Source organism: Parus major, chromosome 2, assembly GCF_001522545.3.
Source record: "Parus major isolate Abel chromosome 2, Parus_major1.1, whole genome shotgun sequence".
In the NCBI taxonomy this organism is placed as follows: Eukaryota; Metazoa; Chordata; class Aves; order Passeriformes; family Paridae; genus Parus; species Parus major.
In genome coordinates, this window is record NC_031769.1 from 77,844,453 (window position 1) to 77,865,225 (window position 20,773).

The 20,773-nt window shown below is 36.9% G+C and overlaps 1 protein-coding gene across 3 annotated transcripts in view; it reads right to left on the bottom strand.

Moving 5' to 3' along the window:
• The window catches only part of TRIO (trio Rho guanine nucleotide exchange factor), a 242,519-nt gene that overhangs the window by 71,388 nt on the left and 150,358 nt on the right, over nt 1–20,773 (bottom strand). For all 3 annotated transcript variants that reach the window (XM_015617789.3, XM_015617791.2, XM_015617790.2), the window contains exons 22-33: nt 19,825–20,019; nt 19,598–19,713; nt 18,986–19,052; nt 18,117–18,226; nt 16,998–17,067; nt 16,462–16,551; nt 14,494–14,586; nt 12,227–12,338; nt 10,068–10,258; nt 8,168–8,269; nt 5,941–6,083; nt 5,236–5,335 (exon numbers count right to left, since the gene is read on the bottom strand). In XM_015617789.3, the coding sequence (XP_015473275.1) occupies nt 5,236–5,335; nt 5,941–6,083; nt 8,168–8,269; nt 10,068–10,258; nt 12,227–12,338; nt 14,494–14,586; nt 16,462–16,551; nt 16,998–17,067; nt 18,117–18,226; nt 18,986–19,052; nt 19,598–19,713; nt 19,825–20,019 (1,389 nt within the window). The remainder of the gene's footprint in view (nt 1–5,235; nt 5,336–5,940; nt 6,084–8,167; nt 8,270–10,067; nt 10,259–12,226; nt 12,339–14,493; nt 14,587–16,461; nt 16,552–16,997; nt 17,068–18,116; nt 18,227–18,985; nt 19,053–19,597; nt 19,714–19,824; nt 20,020–20,773) is intronic.

Consider the following 20,773-nt stretch of genomic DNA (forward strand, 5'->3'; position numbering starts at 1 on the left):
ATCTCAAGAAACCTTTTATGTAAACTGAATTAATCATGCATGATAAAAATAAATGATACTGTGTCTGAAACATTGAAACTGGAGAGACACAGACAAGATGAGAAACAAAAGCCAGACAGAAACAAAACTGCAGATTAAAAAATGTGCAAGGTTTAATTAAACAGCTTATCATGGGACACAGTGCCTCGCAGTTGCTGAAATGAGTGTTAACCATCCATGTTCACCTCTCTGATGCCTTTTAGTCACTGTTGCTTGTAGAGAGGAAGAACAAACCAAATAACACAAACACGTGAACACTCACTGGCTGAGTACATTCTTAGCATAGGTTTGCTGAAGTCAGAGACACCACAGTAAATCCATCTGCCACCACTACCTGCAAACATCATGACTGACCAGATATTCAAGAGCCTTTACATCAGGCCATGTAACATCCTCTCAGGACTGCAAATGAAATTTAATTTTCCATGGTAATTTTACATTAAGAAGAAAGGAAAGCAAAGAGAAACTAACAAGATTTCTCAATTATTTCAAGCATGAAAATCTTTAATCCTCTTTTAAAATGGAAACAACGACATTGGGAGAAAAGAAATGGGACAGCACAAAAGTTCTGCCTCAAATAAAGAGCTTTGCTTTGACCAGGTAGCTGTCCAGACTTGGTTTCCGACTCTGAAAAGAGGTGCCTACTCAGAGCCATGTCTGCTTTTTTACTAACATTCTCTTCTACTGATTGGAGCCTTTTCTCTTCCGGAGATGCAGTTGGCAGAACTAAATACTTGGTTGTCTCCTGCTGCTTCAGTCCTTTTTCTGTTTTTCAAAGAACTACACACAAGCTTAAAGAAGCATGAAAATGAAATACAACTTCCCAGAGACAGTAATACAAAGTGTTACCAGCTGGGCACAAAAGACAATTTCTTAAAAATAAAATATTGTTTTACTGACCACCCACAGCAGCTAGCATGATTCCTACTACTTAGAATAGCAATCATGACAGCTCTTCTTCTAAAAGCCTCTCAAGTTCTCAGATACCAATATACTAGTTTAAATTATTTCATGTTTCCACCTGATCACTGAATAGAAGCATGAAAAAAAACCTATCAGACCTACATTGTTTCCTTCTGCCTCCCTATTTAATTTCCTATGCACTGGATCAAGTTCAAAAGACAATGTTAAAAATCAGATGAGGCTGATTAAAGGCCAAATGAATGGTCCAAGAATATCTTTTATCTCTTAGCCACCTAAAATGCTGGCTACACATCTACTCAATGTGAATGAAGGAATGCTGTGAAAAGTGAAGGGCAAAATATTTACTGAGAAGGGTACAGTAAGAGCACCCATCAGAAAACTGAGATGCTTTGATGGACTAGAAATCTCTCTCTCAAAAATTATGTATTTCACTCCAGATTCCATTATCCCTTCCAATGCTTCAGGATGGGCCACTGCTATTGATGGAAGTATTTATCAGCACGTCTTGCAATATGAAGATACACTCCTTGAAAATAAAAAAAGGCCAGAAAGGGATCTTAAACTACGTAGCCCCTTTCATTCCCTTCCTCTAGAGCATGATCAACCACATCTGTGTGAATCCTTAACATTTATCCACACTGTTCCCAAAGAACACCAATTATCAAGATTCCCCACCCTTCACAATTACTCTGCTCTAGCATTTCACTTTTTCATATCCATAAAAAGTATTATTGCAATCTTTTTTTAAAATAAGTCCTTTGATTTCATCACACCCACTTAAAATATAGGTAAAAGACTGTTTAGTAGCTCTCTGTGGTAGCCTTTTTCCCCACTTGAAGACCTAAACTTCTTCCTCCTTTTTTTTTTTTCCTTTTAGACTCGTTAGCTCCAGTTCTTTCCCTTGCCCTGTAAACAAGGCTTAGTAGACTTCTAATCAATCTTTCTCTTCTTTCCCTCAGAATTCTTCCAATGGACCACTGATTTTCCAAAATTCTGTACTCAAAACTGGATGCAATATCTAATGCAGGCCTTATTCTGAGTAAAGAATGAGGCCTTTGTGTTCTCAACATCCCATTTCTACAAGGCAATATATTGCTGCTTTCCTTGCCCTCCCAGATGCATCACACAGCTAAATAATAAACAACTTGTGAGCCTCTGTAGCTTCTCAATCATCCTCTCAAAAACTCTTCAAGATTCTCACTGTTTTCGCTAGCATTTAACTATTTCCACCTATTCATATAAGTTCAAATGTGTTCCTATTAAATTGCACAGTACTTTGCCAGTTATTTTTTCTCATTGCCAAAATTATTCTGAATTCTAATTCTGCCTTCCAACACTGTTTTCAGATGACATGAAGCTGGGAAGGATGTCAATATCAGCTTTTTAAACATATGGTCTATTGCATCATCCCAGTCATTACTGAAAAGCAGCATTGCAACAGTGGAGCCAACAATCAAAAGTTAAAATTTTAGCCTAAAAAGCAAGGGTGGAGAAGAAAAACACTAATCATGAAGTTATTCTCTGTTGTTATGGCAATTCCAATTATGTCAGAAGACAGGATGGAAGGAAAGAAGTTTGTCTGGACAATATTCAACCACTTACTATCAAGGTTAAAGATTTTCAGCTCTTTCAAAGTGTATCTCTGAGGAGGTGAGAAAGAATATTGACATTTGGATAAAGGACTTCATTCTTCATATACTTCCTGTATAACAGTTTAGCACTTCTAACCAAAACATTTATTTTAAAATAATGAACTGTCTGAATATATAATTGGAGGAAGTAAAAGAATGGTTCTACTTAGCTGTTGATTAATATGACGTTTGATATGTTCTGTCTTTTCTCAACCTCAATAATAGATACACGTGAATAGAAAAATGTTCAGCAAGAGCTTAATAAGTAGAATAGCACTAAACACTTCTACTACTTAATTATTACTGTTTTTAATTGCTTGATATTTTTAATGTTTCTTGATTTAGAATCCCATCTCAGTTAGCTACATGCTCCAAATTGGACCAAGGAGTTCCACTGCTTCCTCTGGCTAACGACATCAACAGCACTTTAAATCTGTACAACTGTTTTACTCCATTTCTGTAAGACAGACACACACACTTCAAGCTTCTAGGCTAAGAAAAAAGAGTTGATTTTAAAACTGAAGTCGACTGCAGCTAATGAATGAATTTTGACATCCAAAGTGAGAGATTATTTCAGACTTGGCAGTGGTGTTAAGACACCCTGCAGACTGGCCACCTTCCTGTTACTGTTCCTTAATAATTTTTATTTTGTATTTTTAAACAGATTAAAGATTTTCCCAATGTATTTAGCAAACCAAAACATACAACAGAAACATTAAGCAAAGTGACACTGCTAATTCACACACTTTTTAGAAGTGCACAATAATAAGTTCCTTCCTTGGACATACAACACATGGCACAAGTAACTTCCAGGAAGTCATGTTTGTTTTTCTTGGCAAAGAAAAGTCTAACAAAAATTTTATGCACAAATGCAAGATCTCAAAAATACTTTAAAAACAACACTAAAGTCACTAATCACACTTAACATTTGTCAGGAAAATACTGAAAAGTGTTCTCCATTTCTCCTTCCTTTTCCATTCCTCCTTCTTTTAACTAATAACTCCTGTTGAACAAGTTGTTGGTAAGACTCCTCCTCATGTCAGACTGGAAAACAATCCTGAGGGCATTCTACTTGGCCACCTTTCTCAGCAATTCTCACATGATGCACAAAATGTTACTGTGAAGGGCATCAGGAGACAACCCTGCTAGTCACCCTGGCAAACAGTGCATCACAAACAAGTGCAGAAGGGCGATGGCTCTGCATGGCAGGGATGGACTGCATCACACTCCAACCTGAATGCACATAGCTTGATGTCTCAGCCAACAACCAGGGAAATGACAGACAGCATGTCTTGTTTCTGAGTGTCACAGGTTACCTAAACTCTTCCTTTAAAAACCATTTGCTAGCATACAAAACTCAGTGTTTTTAAATCCCTAAACAGTTAAGTAATAATGGTAAGAATAAGACAGCAGAACGAAAGTCATCAGAAGATTTCTTCTTCCTCTGTTTTTCTCACAGGTATCTTTAGAAAAAGTCACTATCAAAACTACAGACCAACCTCAGACCAAATGCACAAAGTCAAAACATGGGCTATTTTGGTATAAAACGTATACCAAATATGCATATAGAGGTATTTTGAAAAATACAAGAGCAACCTAAGCACCTAGTATTTCTCTCCTCCTTTCTGCTTCTCTACATGGAAAAATCAAACTACAGAGTTTGAGTGACATGTGAAAATAGAGGAAACTCACTGAGTTTAGGTGATGATGGGAATAGTCAAAATATTATTCTGACAACCTATTCACTTAGCTACACTGAAGAATACTGGTTATTTATCTGCATAGTTTGAATGAATCATCAGAACAATTTTATGCAATGAGGTAATAGACCAGAAATCTCTAACCAAACTTTAAAGTGATTTGCTAGGAATCTTCAGTGTTTTAATTCATTCTTCTGTTTGATAAACTTTTACTACCATCTCTCCAGGATCCTAACACTTCTCACTTGCCAAGAATCTTGCTTCAATTCCAAGTAACACACACATTTCCAAAAAATTTTTATTCTTTTGACGCTTATCTTTCTTCCACCCAGGGGAAACCCTGGCTGTGTATCCTTATGGTTTAACTCAGCCAGAATCTATAGGCAGAGATGGAGGAAAGGAAACACCAGCACTAGTATGAAATGAGAGTTTTTGGGTTACTTCTGGACGATTCCATCAGCTTTCATGCAGGAAGTGAACACCTACTCTCTAACCCATAAACATTGGAGAGTTCTTTTCCTTTACAACAGTAACTCTGTGGAAATCACCAGTCTCAAGCCAAGACGAAAAGCAGATGGTATGCTTCAAGGAGGGCTGAGATTAAGATCAAGAAAAATTCTGTGCATCCCTATCAAATTTTATGGAAAATAAAACTTTCATTTTAAACTGGGTCAAACCTTTGAGCAAACTGCAGAACAGAGGGGACTGAAATGGTTTCAAATTGGCACATAAATAATCTCTGCATGACCTATTAGATTTAAACAATCACTCCTGCTCTCCCATGGTATCAAGGTATTTTCTCTATTGCAGACAGCTATTTTTAAGAGACTGAGTATTTCCACACCTCTTCTCTGAAGGTACTAAGGAGTAAGCTTGGTGCTAATTCACACTAAGGGACAAATCATTTGCTCTCAGCACCGAGCAATGCCCGGGAAACTTACCTTATCACTGTCTAGTGTGTTCTGGGAGGTTCGTGAGGCAATTGAAATAGTATCAGGCTGGCTGCTGCCATCTCCCTGACTGTCCAGGTCCTCACCATCTCTGCAAAGAATTCAGTTTTCATTACAAGAGTAGTACTGTGTTTCTAACATGTTAGTTAAAGAAGTGAGATACTCCTAGTGTGGCAACAGACACCAAATTAACTGATGCAAGAATAAAATACTCAGTACTCTGCTCTCTGCTGAGGAGAGAGAAGAGGTTCATCAGCAAGATATACATCAAGTAGAATTAAGGCAACAACCAGTGAGCCAGAAATATGGCAACAACCTTGCACAGTCACTTAACCAAAGCTAGCAAGGAGGACACTTGGTCACACATTTCAAGCTTCATAAAAGCAAAACCAAGGACCTGAGTAACACATGCAGAATTGCAAAAATCTAAAATATACAGCTATCCTGTACTGCAGTTCCAAATCCCTTCTCTAATGGCTCATTTACACAAGTCAGAGACTTGTGTCAGGGACTGTTCAGAGTGGAAATCTCAACAAATTCAGCACTTCAGGAAACTGTAAATTAATGATAAGATAAAGCTGGACAAAATGACTCTTGCTTTTGTCCAATTCACTGAAAGTCATCAAATTCAACACTACAGAGGAAAGAGCACTATTGTGTACTTAAAGACCTCTGGTTATTTGAAATAATACTTACCTTCTTCCTTTCTGTTTTGTTGTTGGTGCAGTTTTGGGAATGTGGATGGGCTCTTTCAGTGCTCCTTTCAGATGAATAGTTCTTTCTTGTATCACTTCCCGGATGTGTTTGATCCAGTCCTGTTTATTCTCTATACTGGATGCCTTTGATATGCAAAAGAAACAAAACCCCCACAATGGACCATTATGGCTAAGTAGATTCACACATACAGTCAGCTAATAAACACAAGGAGGAATGGATAAAGAATGACTTTGTGAAAAATTTCTGAAAACCTGAACAGAGAAAATTCTAGCTGGCTGTCTTAATTTTGAATCGCCAACACTACTTTACACCTCTCAACATTATTAATATTAGTAATTAAAAAATATTTTAACCTTAATTCAGAGTTTACTTATGTAACTTGATGACTAAAGCCCTGTAAGCATCTCATGTGAGGCAGGGTGGAGAATTCCAGTAATAACACCTTGAATACTGGTATTTTAAACTCACCCTACATTTTAGGTCAATTATAACTTGAATTAATAATAATCTACTAATACTGGCAAAAAAGTTAACTTTTCCTGTTACACATACACTTTGTCAACACATTTCATGTATTACTCTTTCCACTTTTTGATACGTATCTCGAGGAAGAAAGCTAATTTAGGGATTGTATTTTAATTATTGCCTGCAACATATCTATTTTTTAAATACTCCAGAAATCACTTGATGTCCCCCTGTCCGATTTGTAATCTGATTGCTTTGTCCAATTTAACGCTACACCTAAAATGCTACTAAATATAAATATCATTGCAGACCTAAATAAATTATTATGGATAATTTCCTTAATTATATACTATTTCTCTTAATTGCTGTCTCCTGAAATAACTGGCTTCAAATATATTATAAATATAAAATAACAAAGAATTCTAAAGGGATGAAGAAAATTGTAGGAACAGATGGACAGGTAGGAAAAAGAATTTTTTTTTCTTTTACAAACAAAAATATTTAGGAAAAGAAGCTAAACATGACCTTTTAAAAAATCTTTTATTTAGTTTTGCATGGAATTTACCGCTAATATTAATGAGGTAAGGAAGTGCTTGTTTCTAGCTTTCAAAATCAAACAAAGTCCATAAAACTGTTGAAGAGCTCGATGTATCATAGAAGTTTTCTAAATATCCTATGCACTAAGTAAAGCACAGAACAGAAACACCTTAAAGTGATCTTATGTAGAGAGTCCTTTATTAAAACCTCTTATTCTGCTCTGTCCTGGGAAGATCATTTCAGGCTGCAAAGCACTGTCTGTGAAATTATGGGAACACTAATGCCAAAAGAAAATGAGGCATGTGTTAATGGTACATTTAATTTTCTTGCATTCTTTGACTGCTGCTAGGAAGCTAATGTAAGCTTTTGTTAGCCTGTAATTCAAAAGGAAAAGATACTAATTTGAGTATTGATGTGTAAATTAGAGAGGCTATTTTTAAGTAACATTATTGAGTATTCACTATGAATATATGTGAAATCACAAACAAGTTTAATAGTAGGTGTATTAACCTATAAATGGGAAGATGAACTTTGTTTCAGCTCAACAGAGCTCCTCAAAATATGCCAAATTACCCATTAGCTGCCTATGGTATTACAAAACAGCTTCTTCAGTTGAGGAGTCCCAGGTTACATACCATAATCAGAGAAAACATTGACTTAGCCATTCTTCTAGCTAGGCAAAGAGCACTACAGACACCTGTAACCAGCCCAGACACAGAATTTGTAGGCATTACATGCACTTTAACCCAAAGGCAAGTAGCTTCAGAAAAACTAGTAGCCCACAGATAAAGATGAAAATCTTTCAAAGTGTTTGTTTTCTGCATAAAAATATGGGTCATTGAAAACAGCATCACCATCAGGCAGCGTGAAAGGTAACACTGATGTCATCATTTCTTTGTGGCACCAGCTCCCTGTCAGCTAAATCCTGAAGTCTTCAAGCTTATGCAAGTCCACGAGATCAAACCTCTCCCTACTATGATTTGTGAAAGCAGATTTGTCTAATCCTTCGGTAGGCTACAAAGATTCCCCTCTGCTGTCAGGCCACATGAGTTAGATATATATTCACCACCACCTCTCCAAACACAAAGAAAACTACCTGTCAGCAGCTGTCCCTCTCAAAGCAGGAAATCACTCCTTGCTTTCCCAACAAATACCAACAGCTACAAGACTTGCTATAGACAAAAAGCACATCTGCTAAAATTACCTTGAGAACAATTTTGTTATCTGAAGTTGGTGTCCTTCCAACCCATAGAGCAAACTTGCAGGGGTCTCCTTCTACATGTTCTGTGACACCCAGTTCAGAAGTCTGAAATTAAGAAAAAATCGTTAGGACCACACAGCATTTTTTCTCAGAAGCCACAAAGGCATGCTAATAATCTACAAAATTGAGCACCGCTATTTAAAGAGATTTTCAGAAGCTTAAGGCTAACTCATATGCTAGAGAGAATCCTTTACTCTGGTGACAGTGGTGAGGTCTCTTCAAAACAGGAAGAACTGCAAGCTTAACAGTCTTTTCTATAAAGTGACAATAAACAACAACACTTACAATCTGAATACCAAATTACTTATTTTGGTTTTTGGACTTGACAGTAAAAGCCTTATCACTCCAAAGAAGATGCTTGGCAAAAAGTAAGTTTTGGCTTCTCTCCCTGTTCATTTCCATTGGAGAACACTCACTGTTTACTGATTTTTTATGCTTTCTCTCAGATAAGATATGCTTAAGAATTCTCTTGATATCTTCTAAAACTCTGGTTTCTTTTCTGTTAAATGAGCCTTTCCTAGTGTGTTTCCTTCCCCCTGAAACAGATGAAATAATTCAGAAACACAGTTTCCCTGGAGAACTTTGTGAGATGACTACATGAACAATGAGTCTTTGGGAATGTTCTAATGTCAGACCTTAATAGCTAATGATGATCCAAAATGTTTTCACTTTCTGACTGGAACAATCTCACTCATGTGAATTGGCTTCCACTTTAAACAATCCATACAGGATCTGTTCCAAAAAAATTTACAAACGAACAAATACAGCTCAAACTAAAAGGAACTTTACTCCCCAACAGCTGCTAAGTATTCTCAAATGATTAAAAGCTGTATTTTTCCCCTCATACACATCATCATTAGTACATACACACATCAACACAGATGCTGGATACCCAATACCAGAGTCAAGGTACTTTTTTTTCTTGTCTCACTTGGATGCCAACTTGTTGGTTTTTGGTTTTTTGCTGTTTTGGTGAGTGAAAGCTTTTTTGGTTTCTTTTCTTATAAGATAATCCCATCCCAACATCTACCCTTCCACACACAACTGTCTTTGCCCAATAGGCAGCTGAGAGCAACAAGGCTCTCTGCAAAGGACACTGGCAAGGCTAAAAGTCTGCCTGTGGCTCTCTACCTAAATTTATATAGTGTGAATACTGCTCTCATCCAAGTCATCCAACAAGATAGGAAGGTAATAATGTGAATTTTGTAAAGCATACATGCTAGAGATAAGTAAAGCAAGAGTGGAGGTTTTGAAGATCCCCCCCCTTTTTTTTCCCTTGGGAAAGAAACATAGGAAGAAAAACATTTCCACCTTTATATCCTTTCAGTAGACCATAAGTACTGTAACTCTGCTTGAAGAACTTTACTGTAAAACTACTGGTCTCAGCAAACATTCTGGAATTAACTTTTCCAAAACAAAATTCTTGCCTTCCCCAATAAGTAGGTGTAGAATATCTACTAAAATGAATCCTTAACAGTAGTAAACAAGAAAGATGAAGGCAGCTCATCAACTCCTTCCATCCTTCGCTTTATACAAGTAAGCATTAAAGAATCTGCAATCAACACACAATTAAGACAAAACCAGTTCAGCCCAATATTGATTTTCATTTGACCTGACACACCTGACATGTACCCATCAGTAGTTGCTTTGAGCCTATCCTTCTGCCTCAAAAGCAAGACAAAGCACTAAAGTTGCCAGATTCAATCTATACATTCCAAGGCTGTTCTTTCAGTGGTCTGTAATAGTCGTTCCAGTTTTTCAGGCACACTTCAATCACCTGAGCTTAGCTAAAGCCTAATCGAGATAGTTTTGTAAATATGACCAGTTGTTCTCCCATACTTACAAACAGCTTGCTCTTGTAAATGTACTTGCTCCTTCCGCTCGAGTCCTTTACTTCTTTACTGAAAACCAAGGACATCTCAAAAAGGAAAAGGTGCCTCTCTCTTCCCTTTCGAATCAGAGTTTTTGGGTCCCACACTTGGAAGGATTCTTGAAGGATGAGCTCTCCCTGAGATTCTATATTTTCATCAAAGCCTAAAAACAGTGAAAGATCCACCATGAAAAGCTGGTAATACAAGTAACATAAAAAGCACAGCTTCTGCTCATTAAACTATATGATTTTTTTTCTCCCTGACACAACTTCCAAAAGATGAGATTCCAAGAAAACAGTACTAAAAACAAGACTCGATTTTAACACTGCAACATACTAAATGTAACTGCAGCTCAAATGTACTTCTAAATTTAGACATCCAACTGTTAAGAACTTAATCAACTCTTCTGGCAGTATTTTACCCACAAATGACAAATCTGTCCTTGTCAGCTTCTGGTAACCTCTTCTGTGATGAAAATGATTTCTCTTATGAGCTTTGTGCCACTGTAGAAAGTAAGCAACTCACAAAGACACAGAGCACATCAGGTTCTTCTGGGAGTGGCAAGTTCCCAAATGCTACCTTTTCTGGAGGTACACCTTTTCTACCATGTGGGCAATGAGCACAGAAATGTGTTCCAGCTGGGGATGGAAAAACATGGCAGCTTGGGGATGTTAGCATACAATCAGCCTGCCATTGGTCATATCAGAATTGATCCACAGTAATTACCAGCTGGACCACTTGTATTGAGACATAATGAAAAAAAAAAAAAGATTATGATTGAGAATACCAGCAATTTACTTCCATTTTAATGGTACCATATTCTCTCAGTTTAATACACAGTTTTAGAGCTGGAGGATAACAAAAACTGTCTACCATACCCTTCTGAGTGGTATCAAAATGTATTTTAGATACTGCTTGACAGTTCTCATGTTCTGAACAGGGTAACAGTATGGAGAGGATCAGAGGAAAGTTCCGCCAGGATGTTCATTCAAAATTCCCCAGAGACATAAAGAGGAAATGTGCTCACTCACTATATTTGTCCAACATGGGATGACTCAACAATGCATGCATGTTTTGTTGTAAAACCAACTTATGTAAAAGATTAGGATATTCTCCAGAGTCACATCCCCAGTGTTACAAGATTATTACCAAAGCTGGTCAGCCTTTATACTTTATACACCTCCTGTACAAGCATTTGGAACTGATCCTGTAAACTGACCAACATCCTTACTGCTTAAAATCAAGGAACAGAGGTGATTCGGAAAATTTGTATGATCAAGGATCACATGTCAAACCATGTTTTACAGTAACTGGCACAATACTGGAAATTCCACAACAAGCTGCATGCTACTACCAGAAGGCAGAGGGGAAGAAAAGGCATATTGACTACAAGCACTTAAAAGTATTTATTCAGCAACTGTAGGGTAAGAGGGCCCTGCTTTTTCTGAAAAAATTTAAACCCCCAGGAAAAACACTTTTATTACTAAATGTGTGATTGCACCATTATAACATGTTTATGTGCCAAGTGCAAAACAGATTTTGGCAGCAAGTTGTTCTAAGCACATAGATGCATTACATCCAACCTCCACTGTCTGCCATGAACATGATTATGCTGGCTTGGGCTCGGGCTAAATTGGCTTATGCTGACATTTTACTGCCAGAAGACAGATTTCATGTCAACCAGAAGTCTGTTATGGAACAGGCAGCAAACAGATGTGAAAAAGACAAAATTTTTGGAGACAATTATTTGATACATAAATCAGCAAGATTACCAATAATAAACCTATATGCCTCATACAAAGAAGCTAAGGATATTGGTTGGAGAATGCAGCCAAAACCAGCATATCTGATCAGACACCTATTGCATTTTGGGTGAGTAGTGGAATACTTCATTAGCCTACATGTTTTTTCTAATCAACAGTGGCACAACTATAGATCAAGGTGCTTAAAAACACTTTAAAAATTAATAAAACTGTACCACCTGTTTGAAATAATTAATTTTCCTAAATAAATTTGCATCTTATATAGCCCTGCCAGAATGGTACAAAAAATACAAACCCAGAGAAAAGAAGATGTTCACAAAACAAAGTTCATCTGCAGCACACAAAGAATTGGAAAGTTTGAATCCTACCTTCCAGCATACTGAGGTGCATGGCATCATTGGCTCGCTTTGGCACACTAAGCATCACCTCCAGGCCATCCTTAATCTCACCTTTACCTTCTTCACAGCACGTAAGCAGCTCCTGCAAAAGACAAGAAAACAACTCTCTATCACTTATTTTTACATTAATATGACAGACAGTTGAAGAGTAGTTCTAACAAACCAAAAATAATTTTTGACACATAAAATCTTTTTGAACTTCCTACTCTGCCAATGACATGACAATACTTTGTTTCTATTATAATCAGTTCTTCAAGAAGCAGCCCAAACTACCAGTTAACCACTTCTAATTTAAACAGGTTAATCTGCTTAATAAGAAATCTTTAAAAGTTATGTTAAGAACAGAACTTGTTTTTTATAGGCACAGACACAGTTATCAGATGCTGTGCTACATCGAGGCCCAGAAAAATGCAGCTGCCAAGTCACAAAGATGGGGGAATGCAGGACAGCACAAAAGTACCCCTTCTGCCTCCACATCAGTCATTGCTCCACTGCACCAAACACCTGCTCCATAAACTGCTGATAAAGAGCATTTACATTGTTTTGTTCTAAGTACTCTATGAATAACTATTGTGTGTTCACACAGTTAAAAGTAACCTACAGACAAAACTTTTCAGTACAAACAAGCATTAGCTAATGGACAGAAGTTAGAGAATTGAACACACTGAAGTGTTGTAGTAGAATTTTGGGCATACAGTTTTCTGCCCATTCATCATCCCACAGATTTAACTTTACAGCGCCTGAGCTGATATTCAAATTTCCTCACAGCTTTTAAGCATTTGAACAGTATCAAGATAAAATGTTGGTTATGTCACTAAAAGGGCATATTATGTTCCTTCTGTTATTTGAAAGGCCCACTTATTTCATTACCTCAGGTTAAATTTCTTTTCCCCTTTTTACAGGGAAAGCCATGTGACTTCTACTATTACGATCATTACCTTATTTTTATTCAACTGCCAATACCACCATCACAACAAAACACTACATGATCACACCTAAATTTTGCATGACAACTCCACAGAACAGTGAGAGTAACTAAGTATCTCTCAGAAGCACAGAAGAGGAGCATCTTCAATACCATTTGGAAAAACAAGCAAAACTTCCAGAATGTCAAAATGTTTCATCTATCATTCAAGTTTTAGGCTCTTAATCCTACCATGCTATACATCTCCTTCCTATTACAGAAAATAAAAATTAAAAAGAAGGACAGACAACCCAGAAATTCAGCAACCACCAGACAAATCCATTTTTCTACACAGCTATATTTGGCTCTGCAAACACTGATGAAACCAATCTATCCCACCACTTCCATAAAGTAGCAGGCTAAAGCATACTAATATTAAAAATAATAATGGTTGGAATTAATACCTCAAAATTTCTGAAACAGCACAGCCCCGGGTATGTCTGTAATTATAACTTGACTAAATTCCAACTCCTTGCAAGTGGAAAACAGACAATAAACTTCAGGCAAAAATGACATATTTGTTTCCACCCAACATGACCTGAAATAGCCTCTAATGTTTTTAAGAAATTTCAAAAGCAATCACATGTGGCTATTCTCAAGTAAAAAGGGGAGACAGATCAGCACAGTCCAAGAACACTGCTGCTCACTTAAGAAAACATATGTTCACTGAGTGAAAGCTCTAACTACAGGGTTCCAAAAGTTGTGCTTATTTGAACAGCTATTATTTACTTGACATTGTTACTTCACTTGTTTCCAGGCAACTTTACAAATAACAACTCTTTGGGCAACAGCTCTACGGGTACAGTCACTATGTGTAAATATCTACTGATACACAGGCATATTTACATGTCTTATAGCTATTTTATATTACAGCTTTATATATGAATAAATACATTATTATCTATTTTACAGTATTTAGTACCATAAGCATAGCTCTAATGGCTTGCCAAAATTTGGTGTAGAAACTATTACAAAAATGGTTTTATTGCCGCATAGCCATGAATGACATTTTTTTTCCCCTGTAAATGCAAATTATATTTTCTAAGTAAACATCAGTAGACAGGTATCTTTTTTTGGTTTACAGAAATCTGGACAAGAAGTTGCTTGTTTATGCTTTCTTTCATTTTCAGTCTAAATTTTGAAGCAGTATTTGTGACTGCCCAGGATGATGGAATCTCAGAGAGCAGAGTAGAACAAGCCTCCCGATTTCAGCAAGAGCTTTGCATTCTTATGAGCAGCAGAATCAGATGAAGAACCCTGAAATAATACTGACCTTTAAAAGAAGCTGGTATTTTGTTATCCTTTGGACGGGTTTGATAAGGTAAGAGGAGATAGAGTTGGCCAGTCCATGTCGTTGTTGTATCTCCTACATGGAAAAAGCAAACATTTGATGACTGTGAGCACCAACACTCAGATATAAACTGTTTTGAGGGATATGAAATAATACACATTAACTACAAATTCTATTTTAGCAGGGGAAAAAAACAAACAAAAAACAGGATACCCAGATATTCCAAGCACAATGAATCATTATGCTGTGCATCTGCCTTCTTACTTGGTACAAATATTAGATGATTACCTCAGAGAGTACCTGTGAAACATTTCAACAAACCTAAATACAAAGGGCAACAATTACGGATATAGAATGTGTGGCACCACTTTTTTTAACATTAAGATCTGCACATCTTTTGCTAATTGCAAGAGAGAAAAAAAACCCTCACATTCCAGTGTTCCTGGGAAGAGGCAGGAGTACCTGGAAGGTTGAGGTGGAGGTTTCTCAGCATCCTCTGCTATTTCAGTGCCAACAGCCACAGATGGCCTCATGCCCCACCAGAGGGAGCACAGAACAACAGTTTCTGACTGAAGGAAAGAGGTTACCAAGCACTTGAAAAGAAAACAGCCACTTATAAATAGAAAAAAAAAATTACCTCCATGAAGTTAAAGGTGTAAAACAGAATTATGTGACAGCTAAATGGGATGATGACAGATTTCCAGGTACTGATGGGGACTGAACTCCACTGACAGAGTCTGCCATTTATCATAGCACTGGATCTATTTAACCAAGCAATTTCAAACAGCAAGTTATGCCCCACAGCTATGTGCCATCTAGCCATGGTTACAGTGTAAGAAATTCCCAAAATGGGATACAGATGATATTTTCATATGGACCAGCGGTCACTGGAAATGATCGAGTTCTCTGTGCACAGAATTAAGTCTTCACACCTCTAACATACTTTAGGTGGATTAGGGACTGAAGAGCTCTGGATATAGAGGTAAATAAGATGGATAAAAGGCGGTGGTGGCAAGAATTTATTTCTGATAGTTTTATCAGAGCCCTGTATTATTTTTTAAAATTATATTTACTAAATTTTCTTGGCATTTTTTTTGGTCATATCTATCTGATTTTCTGTAACTTACCTGTCCTTCTTCAAACACTGAGAACTTAAGGGAGGCTTCACAGAAAGGCTTCGCCTTACAATGCTTAGAAACCCCATTTCCTCAGTGATTATACTTTTGAGGTTAACCCCAAGGGTTCAGAGATTTCCTCTACTTCTATCTACTTGTACAAACAATTCTAAAAAAAATTGTGGTGTCATTACACAGCTAGTGGCTCAGCTGGGAAAAAAAAAATGGAAAAAGAGAGCACTCTAATTGAATCACCTGTTAATACATGTCCAACCAAAACTCATTCACTGTGACCAAAATTCCTCCCTAAAACCTATAACACATCTACGTATTTGTTGCTTTTTTATGTCTACATGTGTAGACAATGGAACCATGGGACTGAATAAGGTTTCAGCCCTTCTGAATAACAGCAGTGACCTGAATCACTACTACATGCAATTACAGTTTAAAAGTGCTCCAAAAATTGAACCAAGATTTCTATCTCTATTACATACAATGCAAACTAAACACATCAGAATGCTAAGATTTGCAGGATGTGCTTGTGTGAGGTGAAGATTCATGTCTTGGTTGCTGTTGCCAGAACGTGCTTCCAGTTCTGAACAGCTCTGTGACAGCGACTTTTCACATCTGATTTGACAGCTCTGTAACACCAACTGAGCAATGGAAGGTAACCACGTGAGTACAGGATTCATTTCCTTAAGCTGACAGCTTAATAAATTGCAGTGTTATTAAAAGGAAACTTGCATTTTCTTAACAAATAAGGCACTCAGCAGAACCACAAATATATGAGTCAAACAACCAAGGCGTACTTTGAAGATGGACACAATGTACTTACATCAAAGTATGCTCCCGCGTGTTCTAATATCAGCTGAGTGGAATCTGGCTTATTTTTGCAGTAGGTAACGTACATCTGGAATTTGTCTGCCTGCAGAACAAAATGCAAATTTACAAAGGCTATCAGAGAGCATCATTCCTGTCTCAAAGTTTTTACACCACTATCAGACAGCTTATCTTCCCTATCAAGAAACTGAGCTGTACATAATTATACTTCCACTCAAAGTGGCAGTATAAAAATATATATCAGGCAAGTAAGACTGAAAACAACAGCAATGTATATAAAAATAGGTTATTTAAAGCTCAGACAAACCAAATCTGCACACAGGTTTAGCCAAGTTGAACACACTTCATGAGCAGCTATGGACTGGCATCTGACAGGAGTGCCTAATTTTTGTTTTCTCAGGTAAAGATACGCATTTTACTTAAATTTAAAGAAAGAGGTACTTTTACAAATCAAAAAGGGATCTGAGAGCAAGAATTCATCATGCCTCCTATGCCCCTTTCTGCTTCTAAACATAAGTCTGACTTCATTACCCAAGTAACAAAGCAATGTCCAACATCTTCTGGTAACTGTTCATATTTTTCCAGCTCCTTGAGAAATATACTGTGGGTAGAAAAGAAACAAATAGCACAAGGCATATGAAACATGTTCATTACAGCAACTTGTTTGGATCTATTGTCTGTGAACTAAGGCCATTAGAAAACTTTCTGTAACACTTAATGCATGAGTGAAGGAAATAAAGGTAACTGGAATAGATAAAAATATGTAATAAAAGTACTAATATAAAATATAATTAAATAAAAATTCTGATGAGAAGATCAGAAATTGAACCAGTGGACATGCAGTTAATACATAAGAATACACAAAAATTTAGTAACTTCTGTTGCTCTATATTAAGGTTTCCCACTGGTTTTAGTTTCAATAAAAGACCTCATCTCAGTTTAAAAAAAACCTAAACCTTGCTTTTTGGATACTCAAGTTCTCAAGTTAACACAAAGCATACAAATAAATCTGGGATCTGGAATATGCTAGGCATATTTTATTACTTCAAAGAATCATAACCCAATACAAAAGTGTACACAACCAGGAAATAACAAAAAAGGAAGATTCAGAGCAAGACTTCTGTACACAGATCCCCCTAGGAACCACTTCATTCAGAAGAAATGGAGTGGACACATCTCCTTTATGCTCTGTACTCAAGTAAATTTAATGATGCTGGAGCATCTCTAAAGAAGCTAAGGAGGGATGGGAGCCTTTCTCTTTTCCACTAACAGCTGTACTTGGATATCAGGAATGAGTGTTCTGAGAGAATGACAGAGCCCTAATGTTTGTGCTATGTTTTTATTTTATTGAGTTCAGTGGTTTTCACCTCTTTAGAACAACTTATAAACCTACAACAAAATCTTGGTATATCCAAAACATGTCTTAAATGCTGAAAGGCTCAAGACTGAAAAATACAATTTCTAACGGTGTACCTACCTCTCTGCAAAAAGCAACAGCTGAAATAATTTAGCAATACAAGAGAAAAATATCTAGATTTTTTTTAATGGGAAAGTACTTATGATTGATATACACAGTATTTTCACTAGGAAATCCCTCAGGTCATCATTTGGATTTAGCAGTAGTATGGAAATGGAAGATAAGTCACTCACTTATTGTGGAACTCATAAATTTCCTGCATGTTTCCAAAGATAATGTGTTCTTTGTTTACAATACCAGGTGGGATCTCCTCGACTCCACTTGTCATTTCCCATAGATATGTCTGCCCAGAAAAAAAAGATGTGTGAAAAGTGATGATAAACTCCCAACAGTCGCAGCCAGGTATCTGTAAGTATGCATTCCTGCAGAGAAACTAGGCAAAGATCACACAGCAGCATCATCTCCAATTGTGACAGTGTCTGTTGTGTCAAATATACCTTGTGATTTTGACAGTGAAATACAAGTTCCAAAACTGACAGTTTAACATAGTCCCTGAGACTTCATCATTTAAAATGCATAGTGTTCTTGACAACCTCTAATGCTTCAGGATATTCCTTATCAAGGTCATGTCTGCAGTCTAGAAGTTCATGCTTTGTGCAACAGCTATCACTGAACATTAGTTGTTTCAGCATAACAATTGCTGGGCACTTTTCCATGGAATCTCACTGAATTTCTATTCAAAAAGTGAGCTTGCTAGCTGACATGTGATACAGATAATAAGAGAATTAGCACAAGCTCTCCCCTATTGCTAACAAAGCAAATAATGTAAACCCCTCCTTTTTCCCTCCCCTCTCTAAAACAAAAACCCCACACACAATTATGAATTGGGAAAGAAACTCACTACTGACAAAAGCAAAACATATAGGGTAAATTCTGAAGTGGCTGTTATGAGACGCTAAGTTTCTTCTTAACAGCAGTAAAATTACTTAATTTGGTCCTATGATTCCAAACGAATCATGCTCAGCTGTTGAAACCAGAAAGAAAACAGAAAGCAATGGATTGAATCCTGCCTTCAAAGATTAGTGAAAAAACCAAAACTCACATCCATGCATTCCCGGAGGTCTCTTACGTAAGCCTTTTCTGTCTGAATTAGCTCAGCCATAATGAACCTTAGGTGACAACAGAAAGAAAAATCAGATCTCTGTCTGTTAGATCACTATGAATGCATAATAACTTGAATAAATCTTTCTTCTCATCAGCTTTTGCTTTTCCACTGCAGCAAGAAAAATCTGAGAACTGAAATGTGAAGAGAGACAACAGAGGAAGGAAACCTAAGAGGTAACAGCCCTCCGTTACTAACCGGGACAAAAACAAATGGAGGAGATAGAATCTTTTCTCTAACACTTTTCACTGCTACAGTCATTTAATTTTTGTCTTGCTTTCTTTCCTTACACATTTATTTCACATTATTTCTATGAAGGAAAAAAACACGTTAAAAGAAGTCTAACAGTTTTCAAAGTTTGAAATTCTGTCTTGCTAGAATTATCTGTGAGAACAAGCATATGAATAAATGGCAATAGGAGACACTGAGTACTATCACTCTCTTTTTATCAATTATATGATTTCTAAGCTGCCAGGCAAGTCATGACAGTTGTTTCATTATCTGGATTGACTTATGCATTCTCGTTGATTAAAAATTAAATAAATGTATTACTCTTTCCTGCGGGCAGACTTCCGTTTTTCTTCGTTAAGCTCATGAGCAGCATCACGCAATTTCACCTCTGACCCAGGGACACTGGCTGGGATAATATCCAGCTGCAAGCTTTTGCTCTTTATTAAAGAAAGGAAGACTTGATTAAGGAAGGAGACAGGAGAAAAAGGTAGCTAAATCAAATGCAAGTAAAACTTGTTTATCTGTCATCACACTCAAATTTTTCTTACCGATTTATTGGAATCAGATGAAATACCCAGAGCTTTCTCTAAAGAGGTCCTGTATTTCTCCATGCGCAGGGAAAAGTCTCTGTACCTCTTATCCACTGCTGTGACACATTTTTTAATCTCTGTTGCATGAGCATGCCCTTTTTCACAAAAGCCATCAGCCAGCTGTATCAACAACTTCACCCTCTCTTTGGTTTGCTATGAAAACAGGAAAATATCGAACAGTTACAAGCTCTACCTGTCATGCAGGGGGTCATTTTGCTTAACTGCTAATAAGTCCAGTTAGAGAAGGAATAGAAGGAGCTACCTTCCTCCCTTCTCTTCTCAGAACTCCTTTAAACAGATAACTTTTACTTAATAAAAATAGCACAAGTTTAATGTAGGTTTATTTGGGCTTTATTATTACATGACTAGAAGCAGATTGTTTATTTTTCTTTGAAAAATCTGCTTCATATCTAACCCAGAGATTAAATTCTGCTAGGCAAGCCTTTCAACATGAGTACTCCTGCATTAATACAAAGGCATTTTGATGCCAAAGAGGGTACTTTGTTCACTACCACTGTATTGGACCTGGCCCACAGTCTCAAGAATCTATCTCCTTTAGACACTACTGAAATGCTGAGATAGAAGTCTTGTTATATACTTTACTCTTTAATGGATTAAGACTACATTATTTCAACTTTTTTCTAAATTATGCTTTGTCGGCACAGAGTTGTTTGAGAGAAGCTAACAAGTAGTAACCACCAAATCTGTAAGTGTTTTTCCCAAATGACAAGCTGCGTAAGACTATGCACTTTCTTTCATGTAAATCATAAATCACCCACAATGGATGAGTTTATATGTCCACCCCTCTCTCTGTCATGTGTGAAATGTATTGTCAGGGCCTTTGCTAGCAGGGAGTTAAGCAAAATAGTGAATAAAAACTTGACTCTTACATTATTGAAAAAATCAG